Source organism: Strigops habroptila, chromosome Z (genome assembly GCF_004027225.2).
Source record: "Strigops habroptila isolate Jane chromosome Z, bStrHab1.2.pri, whole genome shotgun sequence".
Lineage (NCBI taxonomy): Eukaryota > Metazoa > Chordata > Aves > Psittaciformes > Psittacidae > Strigops > Strigops habroptila.
Window position 1 is genome coordinate 18953136 of NC_044302.2, and position 12702 is coordinate 18965837.

At 44.6% G+C, this 12702-nt stretch overlaps 1 protein-coding gene and 1 long non-coding RNA gene across 3 annotated transcripts in view; both read right to left on the reverse strand.

The window, feature by feature from the left end:
• SLC12A4 (solute carrier family 12 member 4) overlaps positions 1 to 12356 on the reverse strand; it is a 50825-nt gene extending 38469 nt beyond the window's left edge. For both annotated transcript variants that reach the window (XM_030470988.1, XM_030470987.1), the window contains exon 1: positions 11845 to 12356. In XM_030470988.1, the coding sequence (XP_030326848.1) occupies positions 11845 to 12118 (274 nt within the window). In that variant the 5' untranslated portion in view covers positions 12119 to 12356. The remainder of the gene's footprint in view (positions 1 to 11844) is intronic.
• LOC115601252 lies at positions 624 to 6706 on the reverse strand. The gene is made up of 2 exons (XR_003989284.1): positions 3106 to 6706; positions 624 to 770 (listed from the first exon to the last, which is right to left on the reverse strand). It is a non-coding gene; the product is annotated as an uncharacterized LOC115601252 (long non-coding RNA).
• Positions 12357 to 12702: the final 346 nt, after the last annotated feature.

A 12702-nucleotide genomic window follows, 5' to 3' on the forward strand; every position in this document is an offset into this window, starting at 1 on the left:
ACACACCACACTGGGATTTACCTATATCATTCAGAAGGTGCCATGATCAAGAATGCCTATGTAATTAAAGATGCCAAGTCACTTTGGAGAAATTTGATTTAGGAACCCACATCACTTAGGATCTTCCATAATACAACTTGTCATTGCCAGCTGAAAAAAAGCACTATGAAAACAACTTTTGTACTTCACTGTAATCCACTTCAGAGGTTCTTTCATGTGGAACGCCTGCAAATCATTTCTCATGACTATCCTCCCTGAAACTCTGTCCCTTCACATGCACGAAAGCACGTCAGATACAGCACACCCTGTATAAAAATATAGGGAGAAGTATTCCAGCATTTTCCCTACCTCAGGAAAGGCCTCTTACCTTGCTGTAAAATGTTCTCACTTGCTCCAAGACAGCAAGATACATCTGTGAGACCAGCATGCAGATATCCAATATTCATCTTTTCCCCCAATACCAAATACAGAACATTGTTTTCATCTCTATACCTTTTCAGCTGACCATGGCTGTACAATAAGAAAAATGAGAGAACAACAAAAAATTCAAACTCAAAAAAAACCCCACAACAGACACCACAATTTCAGACGTATCTGCTCCCTTCTCCAGCTCAACACATGCCAAAGAAACAATTCTACAGGTTCAAACCATGAAGTGAGAACAAGCAGATGGGAACTGTGACCATTAAGTCAATATTGCCACCAGCTCAAAAAACTTCCTACAGGGAACAAGTAAAAATAGAGGAGATATGAGCCAGGGTGCTAAATCTCTCAAAAGATGCAGAAAATTACAGAGGGAAAAAAAAAAAAAAAAAGAGGTTTAATCACTTAGATAATGTCAATGTATGTACATTCTATGTATTACATACTATACAATGTATATTAACAGACATCTATTATCCATTCCTGGAAGACAGTAACTGGTAATAAGTTACAGCTTATGCCCTGAATGTTTTCTCAGTTTTCAGCTAACTCATACAGAAAGTGCTGAATATCAGATTTTTCTTACATTTGAGAGGTATTTTGATCCATGTGAAAACTAAGTGTGTGAGAGATTTTTTTAAACTAAGGAAAAAGGAGGAAGAAAATAAAAAGAGAAAGACAAAAAAGAGCTAAGCTTGCATATGCTCCAAGGATGAAGAACTGACCTTTCAGTATGAAGTGCTCAAACAGCCAAAACTCACTGTAACTTCAGTCATAATACTTAGAGAAAGTACAAGTCTCAGCATGAGACTTCTCCAAGCAAAGGAAGTCACTCCATCTCACTGAACATTTGAGAGGGTGGAGAGCACTCTGACATCGCACACGATAAGCAACAAACCACAGTACTTTTATAAGTACATTTATTCAAACACATTTATAAAAAGCTCTTGAAAATAGCACAAACTATTTCACCCTGTGCAACACACGGCACAGACCAGGAGAGTGAGACATCTGGAGAAGCCACAGGGGCTTTTATCATCATTTTGCAAAACGTTCAGCAGTTTGCAAGAGCATGAGAGCAAAATTAGTACAGCACATTAGCTTACAGGAACTCTTCAAGGAGCAATGGGCAACGTTAGATCACTTGTCTTCTGATCCACCTGTTAGGAATTAAATCAAGCCCATGAAACAGAATCTAAGTCAGAAGAAACTCAGTGACATATAACGAGTTTAACATATAACTCCTGCTTAACATATGCTTCTACCACAAAGGCTAGAATACAGTCTCTTAAAAGGGCAAAGGCAAAATATTGCAACTAAGTTATTCTCTGTGTATTGCCTTGAGTTACAGCTTTAAAGCTCCCTGCATGTATGCTAGAAGGCATCTTAACACAATGCAGATAATCATCCCACTGTCTATTTACGCAGTGTTGGGATCTACCAAACATGGCTCAACTATACCTGCCTTCATGTTAATTTCAGGGACCTGCCGCAATGTCCCTGAAATAAACCCCTGACATTTCCATTGCATTCTGTGGAACATCAAAAAGTGAATGGTTTGTGTCTGCTTAGGCAAAGCAGCCAAGATATGTTATATCCATGTGAGAACTGAGTTCGGATAAACTTGGCAAGGGTTGGCTTGTGATGCTCTAAAACCAGATGTGCGATGGAGATCATGCCCCACAGCGTGCAGAACACAAATATCATAGAATCACAGACTGGTTTGGGTTGGAAGGGTCCTTAAAGCTCATCCAGTTCCAACCCTCAGCCACAGGCAGGGACACCTTTCACTAGACTGGGTTGCTCCAAGCCCTCTCCAATCTGCGCTTGAGCACTGCCAGGGATGGGGTAGCCACAGCTTCTCTGGGCAACCTGTGACAGTGCCTCAAAAGGAAGAATTTATTCCTAATATCTAATCTAAATCTCCCCTCTTTCAACTTAAAGCCATTCCCCTTTATCCCATCAATATGAACCAAGGGAGAAGGGATCCTGCTGGGGGAAGAGAGAAAAGCGGTATTGCTGCTGAACACTTCATATTGTAAAATCACAGACTGGACAGAGAAAACCTTAGCAGAAGACAGATGAAAATACTCAAGAGTAGTAGGTTCTTAAATCAGATTTGCAAGATTAAAGAACTTCTAACTCTGCCCTTTGCATCAGCTCTGGATACAAATATACACTATAGCAAGTAGCAGCAAAAATTACATTAGTTATATTATATAGAAGCGGATCAGGAAGGCAAAGCTCCTGAATGCAAAGGTAGAAGGCAGAGGAGAAACAGTAATGTGCTGTCCTCCATCAGAGACAGCAGCAGCTACAGCGTCTTCTGGAATTACTCCAAGTCCTGACTCAGGTCTGACCTCCTACCTGGAAATCCAGAGGTGGACTTTGCACACAGTAACTAAGCTCAGGGCTGCTCAGCTTGCAAGCAGTGACAGGGTCATAACACAAAGTAGTATTGCTACAGATAATTTTATGAAAAATAATAATACTCCAGGGCATCAAAATTATGTTTTACTGCAGCAAGTAGTAATTTAAAGTATGCAAGTGCAAGCTTAAACAAGTTTGCCCTCCTTAGGAGTTACTCTAACTCAGCAAATGGGCAGCTTCTAATGGCACACCATAAATATCCTTTTTTCCCCTTTGACATAGAAGTGAGAGGCAAAAGTTTAGATGTCTAACCTACTCCACAATCAGGAGGTATCTGTAATCATTGAACGGTGTTCTGAATCCCTCAGATGAGAAACTCAAGAAATTGCTGGCTACTGGTTAGAGATGAAAATCAAGGTTGCCAATTAGACTGTAGAAAAAAACACACATACAGTTTTGTTCAGGCATAATTAGCTTGAACCTATACATAGTACAGCATGCCTCTGCCCTAAACACAGCTCTGCGTCATCTCTCCTCTCCCAGGACCTTGTTATACAATCTCTGCTAGAGTTCCTTGCAAGCCAGCTTCCAACACCAGCTTACAGCTTTGATTCTCATTTTCAAATTAATCGATGGATTACGTCCTGATTATATTATAGACCACATGCCAATCAATGGAAGAGTTGGGCTTGCAGGACAATGCAGGTCACTTGGGTGGAGTGGGGAGAAGGGGGCAAATTCAGTATTCTGGATTCAAGGGGATGGACCTCGAAGCTTCCAGGGGACATGAAGCAAACCCAGAATCTGAATACCTTTGGAAATGCTGCTAGGCCTTGCAAATGAGCTTCCCGGTTGCCTGTCAGAGCACTGTGACCACCAACACAAGGGTGGAATGATGCCCACTCACCAGTACCAGCAACCTCTTCCCTTGCCCCTGGCCCCCAGCTGCCCAGCCCAGCCTGGCACTGGCCTCTCATCTTCTTCTCAACAAATGCCATTTCATTTACATTTCCAAGAGGTCTTAGGCTGCCTCCATCCAGCAAAGCATAGCTAACTTGGCAATACACCCAAGTTATCAACCTTCCACAGTCATCCATAATCTAATTGAGTCCAAGCTCCTTCTGGGCAATTAGTGCTCTATTCTGCACATCAAACTGTGTCCTACATAACAGAATGAAAATCAAAAGACGAGTAAGAAAAAATTCCAGCAAGTTCCTTTAATAGCAATGAAGTGTTAAAAAACAAAAAAAACAAAACAAAAAAAAAAACCAGAAAAAAAAACCCCACCAAAAAAAAAAAAAAACACCAACACAAAACCCCCACAACTGTTCTAACCTACACCTCTGTTGCTCAGACATGAATTAACACTGCTGGTAAGCAAACAAACAGTCTTCTTTTCCAGGCCAAACCTGGAATCTACCACAAAATCTAAAGCCGTATTACATGACCTATGAGGAAAAAATACTACTCCTTTAACTCCAGTAACTTCTTTTTATGGTTCAGAAGTTTCAGACACAGGAAACAATGCTTGAAATAAGAGCCGTGAGGACAAATAGGCAGTAGAGAGCCTACAAAATAACCCCTGGGTAGGTGTGAAAAGGATGGCATAAGGGGACCTCTATCACACAGCAGTATACAAAATCCTATCACATCCAAAATCCAGAGAACTTTAACCCTAAATACATTATAAGAGCTGTATTTTTCTTGGTCACATAGACTTTTTATAGTTAGCAACAGAAGATATTAAATGTTTGTCAAGTATTTGATTTTGCTAGAAGACTAGTATTTTTTATGTATGGTATTTTGTTATTTTGCTTGCTTAAAAAGAAGGTATTGTTTGCTTAGCATTCATTACAGCAGCCACTGTGAAAGATGCACAGTTCTCCATGCATGCCAAAATCCAAGTATACTGAAAGGAATCACCCAAAGCAGCTCAACTGAGAGAACAGCACTACTCATTGCTAAGGGACCATTTGGCATCATTTAAACAGATGACTGTTGAAAACTAATAATTAAAGAGGTTTTACTAAATAAAAAATACTGAAACTCTCTTCTCTGAGAGCATAAGTCAGCTTAGTACAATTAAAAGATTAAAAACTTCTGATTCAAAGGTTACTCAGGATAATGAACCATCCCTAAAATGTAATTCCAATGGGCTTTAGACCCTGTCTTAAAATGATGCATTTTTTTCTTCATAGTTCAGATCAAAATATTCAAAGAAAAACCTTGAACCACCAGGCTAAAGACACAAATCCTTTGATCAAATAAATCTTGCTCCCACATATTGGTGCCAATAGCGATTTTTCTGTAATATAAACCAGTCTGCACTATAAATTCTTTGTTACATCATAGTCAAGAATTAGTGTAAATCCTTAACTTGGTCTTGGAAGGAGAAATTCACTATATACAGCTTTTCTCTTCCTGTGGTACTGGGTGTCCCTCCCCATTCTGTTCCATGCACTTAAGAAGAAAGCAGTGATCCCTAACTTTGATCTTCCTCAAGGTGGCTGTTGTACTTTAACTTCAGTGAATTGCATTTATTATGTTTGGCTACATTTCCTAGTCAATGAGGCTGCAAAGTACCTTAATCTCCATTCTACAGACAACTTTAGAGCAAAAGCCAAATTTAAACTTTACATTGAAGAGCATCCAAAATGTATTCTTTGATTTTGTTGCAGTGGGGAAAAGAAAGGAAATGTCACTATTTTCTTTAAGGAAGTGAAACACTGAAGAAATTTGTAAAGGGATATTGAATAACACACAATTTTATATGTGAGAAACATATGCACTTCAGAGTATAAGAAGTCCCAAAATTTATTTTAATTTCTTTAGGAAAAATGCAGAGATTGACTAAAAGATAAAGCTTCAGCATGTAAAAAAAAACCCCAAACTTAGTCTCAACAAAAGTCTGAAATGTGGACTTAGCAAAAGAAGCGAGCATTTACAGGTAGAATTAGATGGAAAATCCCTATCTTTTCATATGCAATACCTCAGCCTTCTAATACAGGTGCTCTCTGAAACAAAAAAAATCAACAGCTACAAAACACCAGCAGAGGGTGGTTTGGTTGGGTGTTTTTTTTTCTTCTCTTAGGTTTTTTGCAAAGTAAAACCACACAGATACATAGTTACAGGAGTTGCTTTTAGATTACTTAGACATATCACAAGTTCCTACCCAGAGCTCTCCCAAATAACTGAAATACCACAGAACCCACAAAAAGGCCCATGTTCTTCTACATTTAGCTGAGTCTTCTGGCTGCCAGCAGTTGGCACCACAATCTCCTTGGTACCGGACAGCTGCAGCCTCTCCAGCTCTGTCTTAATCACCGAACAAATTAGAAGAGGTATGAGAGACATGCTTAGCAAAAGTAACAGGTTATGCAGTAACATGAACTTTTTTCTTTTCCTAGACAAGCATTTTAATAGAAGGATTAAACCTTGTAACACTGCATGATGCTAAAAGAAACTTGAGGTATCCACCATGGGCTCCACTCATATGAGCTTCTCAGAGAAATTCCTTTGCTTACAGGCTATAAAGAAAGTATGCATCATCTCCTCTCAAGTGTCTTGAGCAACTAGTTATGTCACAAAGTACTTCTCCACTCTCATTTTTCACATACCAGACTCTTACCTCTCCTTATCTGCAGCAAGGGTGCACTTATCTATGCACCTGTATTGTTGAAAAAGCATTCTGAAGTTTAGCACTGCTATCAGTGCTGTGCTAATTGCTGAGTGCACAAACAGCGGGGAAGAAAAAAAAATAGGACTTCACAAGGATAACCCTGCTGCTGAGACCCCTTTCATTTTCAATTATAACCACTGCTGTGTATCCTACAAGTATCTCACAAGTGTCCTTTATAGAACAGGAACAAATATTGACGTATTTAGCACTGACAGGATACCTTTAGTATCTCCAAATCTACAAGTTTGCCGACGACACCAAGCTGTGTGGTTCGGTTGATACGCTGGAGGGAAGGGATGCCATCCAGAGGGACTTTGACATGCTCCTGAGGTGGGCCGATGCCAACCTTATGAAGTTTAACCAAGGCAAGTGTAAGGTCCTACACCTGGGTCGGGGCAATACCAGGCACAGCTACAGGTTGGGCAGAGAAGAGATTCAGAGCAGCCCTGCAGAAAAGGACTTGGGGATGTTGGTTGATGAGAAGCTTGACATGAGCCGGCAGTGTGCGCTTGCAGCCCAGAAAGCCAACCGTATCCTGGGCTGCATCAAAAGAAGTGTGACCAGCAGGTCGAAGGAGGTGATCCTGCCCCTCTACTCTGCTCTCGTGAGACCTCACTTGGAGTACTGCGTACAGTTCTGGTGTCCTCAACATAAAAAGGACATGGAGCTGTTGGAGCGAGTCCAGAGGAGGGCCACGAGGATGATAAGAGGGCTGGAGCACCTCCCGTATGAAGACAGGCTGAGAGAGTTGGGGCTGTTCAGCCTGGAGAAGAGAAGGCTGCGTGGAGACCTCATAGCAACCTTCCAGTATCTGAAGGGGGTCTATAAGGATGCTGGGGAGGGACTCTTCCTTAGGGACTGTAGTGGTAGGACAAGGGGTAATGGCTTCAAACTTAAACAGGGGAAGTTTAGATTAGATATAAGGAAGAAGTTCTTTACAGTGAGCGTGGTGAAGCACTGGAATGGGTTGCCCAGGGAGGTTGTGGATGCTCCATCCCTGGCGGTGTTCAAGGCCAGGTTGGACAGAGCCTTGGATCACATGGTTTAGGGCAAAGTGTCCCTGCCTATGGCAGGGGGGTTGGAACTAGATCATCTTAAGGTCCTTTTCAACCCTTACTATTCTATGAATCTATGATTCTACATTAAAATTCACAGAGAGGAAAAATAGATGTCAAGCTTAGCAGAACAGGAGAAAAAAAAAAAGCCCTTTTCTCATTCAAAATGCAACTAAACTGAAGAAGATGCAGTCTTCACACCATTTTCAGCAAGACAATAACAAACAAGTCACCAGAAGAGGCAGTTCACTAATATCAGCGGGTTTCTATTCTCAGGTTACTTTCTTTCCTCCCAGACAATTAAGAGCTGCTTCTGCCTCAAGTCACGCCTCCAGGACTTCTTTCTGCAGTTTTGAGGCAACATGAAAAATGTTGAAAGATGTAGATGCTACAGAAGTTATGCAAAAATATCCTTCTATGACTACTGTAACAGCACCATTTACCCACACTGCTTCTAGCAGAAGCTCTTGAATTTAAGATAACCTAAAATATATCTGCACACATTTCTGTCACTCCTATCTAGCTGGAGTACCTAATTCATTATATGACTAATTTTATTTTATCACTGGACTTCGCCAAAACACCTACATGTAAGAATGAAGTGCTTTAAAAATGAATTTTTGAATTATTTATGTATCCCCATTGAACACATAATCAGACATATTTCATGTAAGCTTTATAGCCCCCACATCAGAACTTCATCCATCTTCTCCAAAATAGCTTACTGCAAATGACCAGCTTAATCTGTTGCTGCACAAGGGCTCTGAATGTGCTGATGCAAACTGTAAGCATGAGGAAAAGGTCTTCATGTCTAGTTAGAAAACTCTGGGCTGAAAGGAAGCCATATGACAACTGGAACATAAGCAGAGCAATTCCTTGGCAAAAACCAAGGGTGGCTACTGACCAAAGCTGGTTAGTGACACCAGGCTGATTAGAGTCTCATTTCCACAAACAACAGTCAAAGGAAGATAAATAACTTCCCCCAGGACACATGACATTGCCATACTTCAGTTAACAGGGTGCGCCATCACTGTGGAACTGAGATTCCTATTAAAGCAAAGCTTATTTGGTTTTTTTAAGCTCTATTCAGGCCCCACTGTCCCTCTTTTTACCCTGTGTACCCAACCTAACATGCTGGCATTATTGCAAAGACTGAAGGGATGCCAAATTCACATTTCTCATCCCTGCCGATCCATAAAGCAGGGCTCACATGTTCATCATAGGATCACAGGATAATTCTTTGTACTTCTTTTTCTAAATGGAAGGTGTCAAAATCTATTACAAGCAGTGGCAGTCAGTGGAACCTGCTTATAAAATAAAGGCTGATTTTACTCACAAGCAAGCACTGGAGCTATCCGGGAAGGCTAAATTATTGCACACTGACAAATGTCTTATGGAAACGGTTGCCAAATTCTATTGCAGAATGGTTTCATGTCTGTAGCGTTTATATGACACCATATCACTTGACATCTGACATCCGAAATAAAGCAAAATTCAGAGAAAACATTAAAAAACGAAGCTATGACAAAGTTTGGAGCGAAAAGGTCAGTGAAATAAGAATCTGTCAGAATCATAAGCAACAGTCTAAGAGATTGTGCAAGGAGTACTCGACAACAAAGCCACTACTAGGTACACTTTTACAGAGCAGCTACAGTTACACTACCATGATAGACGATAGTCTAAGGGCCATTACTGAGTCACTTTAACCCATCTCCAATCAAATCAATCTAACTGAAGAAGTCTTTAAATAAGATTCTGAATGGCAAGCTGATAAAATAAAATCTTCCCTGGAGAAGATTGACCAGAACAACTGCAACCAATCCCCCACCCTGACTATGGCGGCAACACTCAATGGAACAGAAAGCCTGCACAATGGCACTGCTCAGGCAGCCTGTGTGCATTCATGAAGTGCGCATATGAATTGTATGTAATTTGATAGGGCCACAGCCTAGAACTCTAGAACTGTGCACTCTAGTCAAACAAAGTTTACCTTATCTGCAATCAGGGCCATCACCAACACCAACGAATCCCTCCATGAGCCCCGTAATCTGCTCCCACAGAAGCCTTTGGAGGGTCACTCCCTTCTCTCCAGTCTGCAGGCTCCAGCCAGTGCTAAACAGCTGTGAGATACTCTGCCTTCAGCAGGAGCTTCCATCTCCACCATCTCATATTATCAATGTTCCCCAGCATGAGAGGTTATGGTACTTTGCAGAGGATGTAGAAAGAAGTACCAAAACCAAAAGGACTAACACAGGCGAGTTCAGATTCCCCTCTACAGAGCTATAAACCCCAAGAAACCTAGGAAGAGACAGAAAAGGGTACTGCAGAAGAACATGCTTGTCAGTACAGGTAGGCAAGACAGCATATCTTTATAGGTACACCCTGAGGATATGAAACACCACTTAATTACCGTGAAAGTAAATTAAAAAATAGAAAGCAGTTATAGTTCAAACAGAAACAGAACTAACTACCATATATTAATAGAGAAGTTACTAGATATTTATCAGTTCTAAAATAAAGAGACTCAGTTAACTTCCAGCAGCAGGGTTCTGTGCTACTCAGCAGTACTTAAGAGACCACGGCTTGCTAGCTACTGATAGACTGTGACAGGGAGCTGAGTATCTTCAAGAGTGTTGTTCACACACATCCTGCAGGCAGTCTCATACCCAAACAACAGGCAGTTTGAGTGGACTTTCCTTGATCCACCACGCCCGTAGCTTCCACAAGTCACACTTACCAACCCACGGACAAAGCTAGTTAGCGGAAAAGTACTCCACGAGATCTCCACCTCAACCTGCTGAGATGGGTGAAAAACACCTGGTTACTTTCATACACATGAACTATGTGTTAAATAACCTAAGAATAGAACCTTTTCTACAAAATCAAGTCAAGACCCTGCACAGACTTCAGGGCTAGAACCTCAAATTGTCTGTGATAACAGACCAATTGGGAAAAGCACCTACCTCTCATCGTTCCAAAATTCGACACTAGAACTGGAACAAACTGACATAATGAGCATTAGGCCTATGTAAGCTGTTTGGTATACGAAATCTAAAATTCCTTTGAAAACTATGCAAAGAAAGTGTGTGTGTGGGGGGAGAAATGGTATATTGGAGATTGAAGCACAGATTCACAGAGAACTGAACAGCGTGGCAAGGCAGGCACTGGACCTTGATCTCATGACAATTGAGTATTACTCAGAAAAATAACACTGTTCTCTTCCTTAAGGCAGGCCTGAGCAGCGCGGACTCCTTTCAGGGATTACTGTGCACCCAGTAACATTTGCTGTCTGAAAAGTTTGACTGCACAGGGAAGGAAGAACAGGTCAGGTGTTTACTGATTCTTCTTTTGTTGCCTAGAGTCACGCATGATTCACAGAGGGCAAGTCAGATTCATCAACTGAGCCCATCGGAAGATCCTCTTCCTAAAGGTTACAGAACTAGACACAACCAAGGCAGAAAAGAGAAACAGATCCCCATGGAGAGCTAAAACAATCCTTCACCAGAACTACCCCACTTTCCAAATCTATGTGTCCTTTATTTTCTCACTAGAAACACTCACTGTATTTAAATTGATTTATACCTAAAAGACACTGCAAAACAACAAGACGGTCTACACACTGATATTAGCTGCCTAATTAAAGAATGCATTTCTCACCATCCCAATCCCCTCCTACTTACATGATCCTCTTCTGTAGTTGGAATAAATTAACCGCTAACAAAAAGCAGCTCTGCCTAGCAGAAGCGGTTGTGAGAAACACACAGACACAACAGGCATGCTGTAGTATTGGAGGGCCCGGTCTGAGGGAGAGCCCTAGCTAGGCAGGCGCAGTTTTTAAGATGACATAAGCAAGAAAAGCAGTCACCTACGATTCGTCTAACTTAACCGAATTCTCTGTCACCGGTTTATTTTGGTAGGGGAGCACTGAAAATATCGGAGCGTATCTCCCCACTCTCTTATCAGCTCCGCAGGCTGCAGTTCGTGGGAGCAACGATAACGCCCGGCGCCCCCACGGCCTCGCTGCCCGCCGCACCCGGGGCTATCATCAACAAGTGCTGCGGGGCGGAGGGAATCCCGGGGCGGGTCCCGAGCGGGCCCGATTCGGCTCCTCTGCATCCCGAGGGCTGCGCCGCCACCACTCGGCCCGGGCTGACAGTGCTAGCAGTCACGGTCCCCGAGAGCCGTCACAAGAGCCCCCGCCTTTGTCTGGCGCGGCCGGCGGGAGCGGAGCGGCGCGGGGCAGCCGGGCTCGTCCCGGAACCCCCTCCCCGAGAGCGGCCGATACCGCCGCCCCCCGCCCCGGCCGTGCCCGCTCACCGTCAGAGCTGACAGTGTCGTAGGAGTCCCCAGGGGCGGGCGCCGCGGCCGGCTCCCGGTAGTCCACCCAGCTGAGCCCTTCTACGCTGTCGTACTCGGCGCGGTGCTTGTCCTCCACCGGCACCACGGTGAAGTGCGGCATGGCTGGCGGGGCAGCGAGGGCTCCCCGCGGCACCGCAGAGAGGCAGGCGGGATGCGGCGCGGAGCCGGCGGCGCATTCCTGCCCCGTGCGGTCACTTCCTCTCAGGAAACCGCGCTCCTCAACTCCACCCATTCCCCTCCGAGCGCCGCGGCGGCGAGGCGGTGCGGCGGCGGCGGCGGCCGCCCCCAGGGCCAGCGGCCGGGCAGGCCGGGGCCGCCCCGCAGCGAGGGCCGGGCGCAGGGGAGGTGGGGGGGGTCGTTCCGCCGGGCGGGCGCGCTCAGCAGCGGGGGCGCGGAGGAGGGGCCGGAGGCGGCGCGGGGAAGGGCGAGCCTTCCTCTCGCAGTCATCGTGACAGGAGCCAGGCCCGGGGGCGGCAGGACCCGAGCGGAGCGGAGCAGAGCGGAGCGGAGCGGGGCGGGGCGGGGCGGGGCGGGGCGGGGAGGGGAGGGGAGCGGAGGGGCGGGCTCCCCTGCCGGCGTTGCCGGGCCGCCTCAGGGCGGAAACTTCCCTCCGCCGTGCCCCTGGCACCCCCGCCGCCATTTGGTTGGCCGGAGCGGTGTAGGGAGCGCTGTGGCCCGAGGGGCTGCGAGGGGGTCAATCCGCAGAGAGGCCGCGTCGGGTGAAGCCGCTTCTGGTGGCGGTTGCCGGTCTGGTTGTGCTCTTCCGGTCAGCGGCGAGGTGGTCGCAGACCCCTGGGAGGGGTGGTGTGAGGAGAG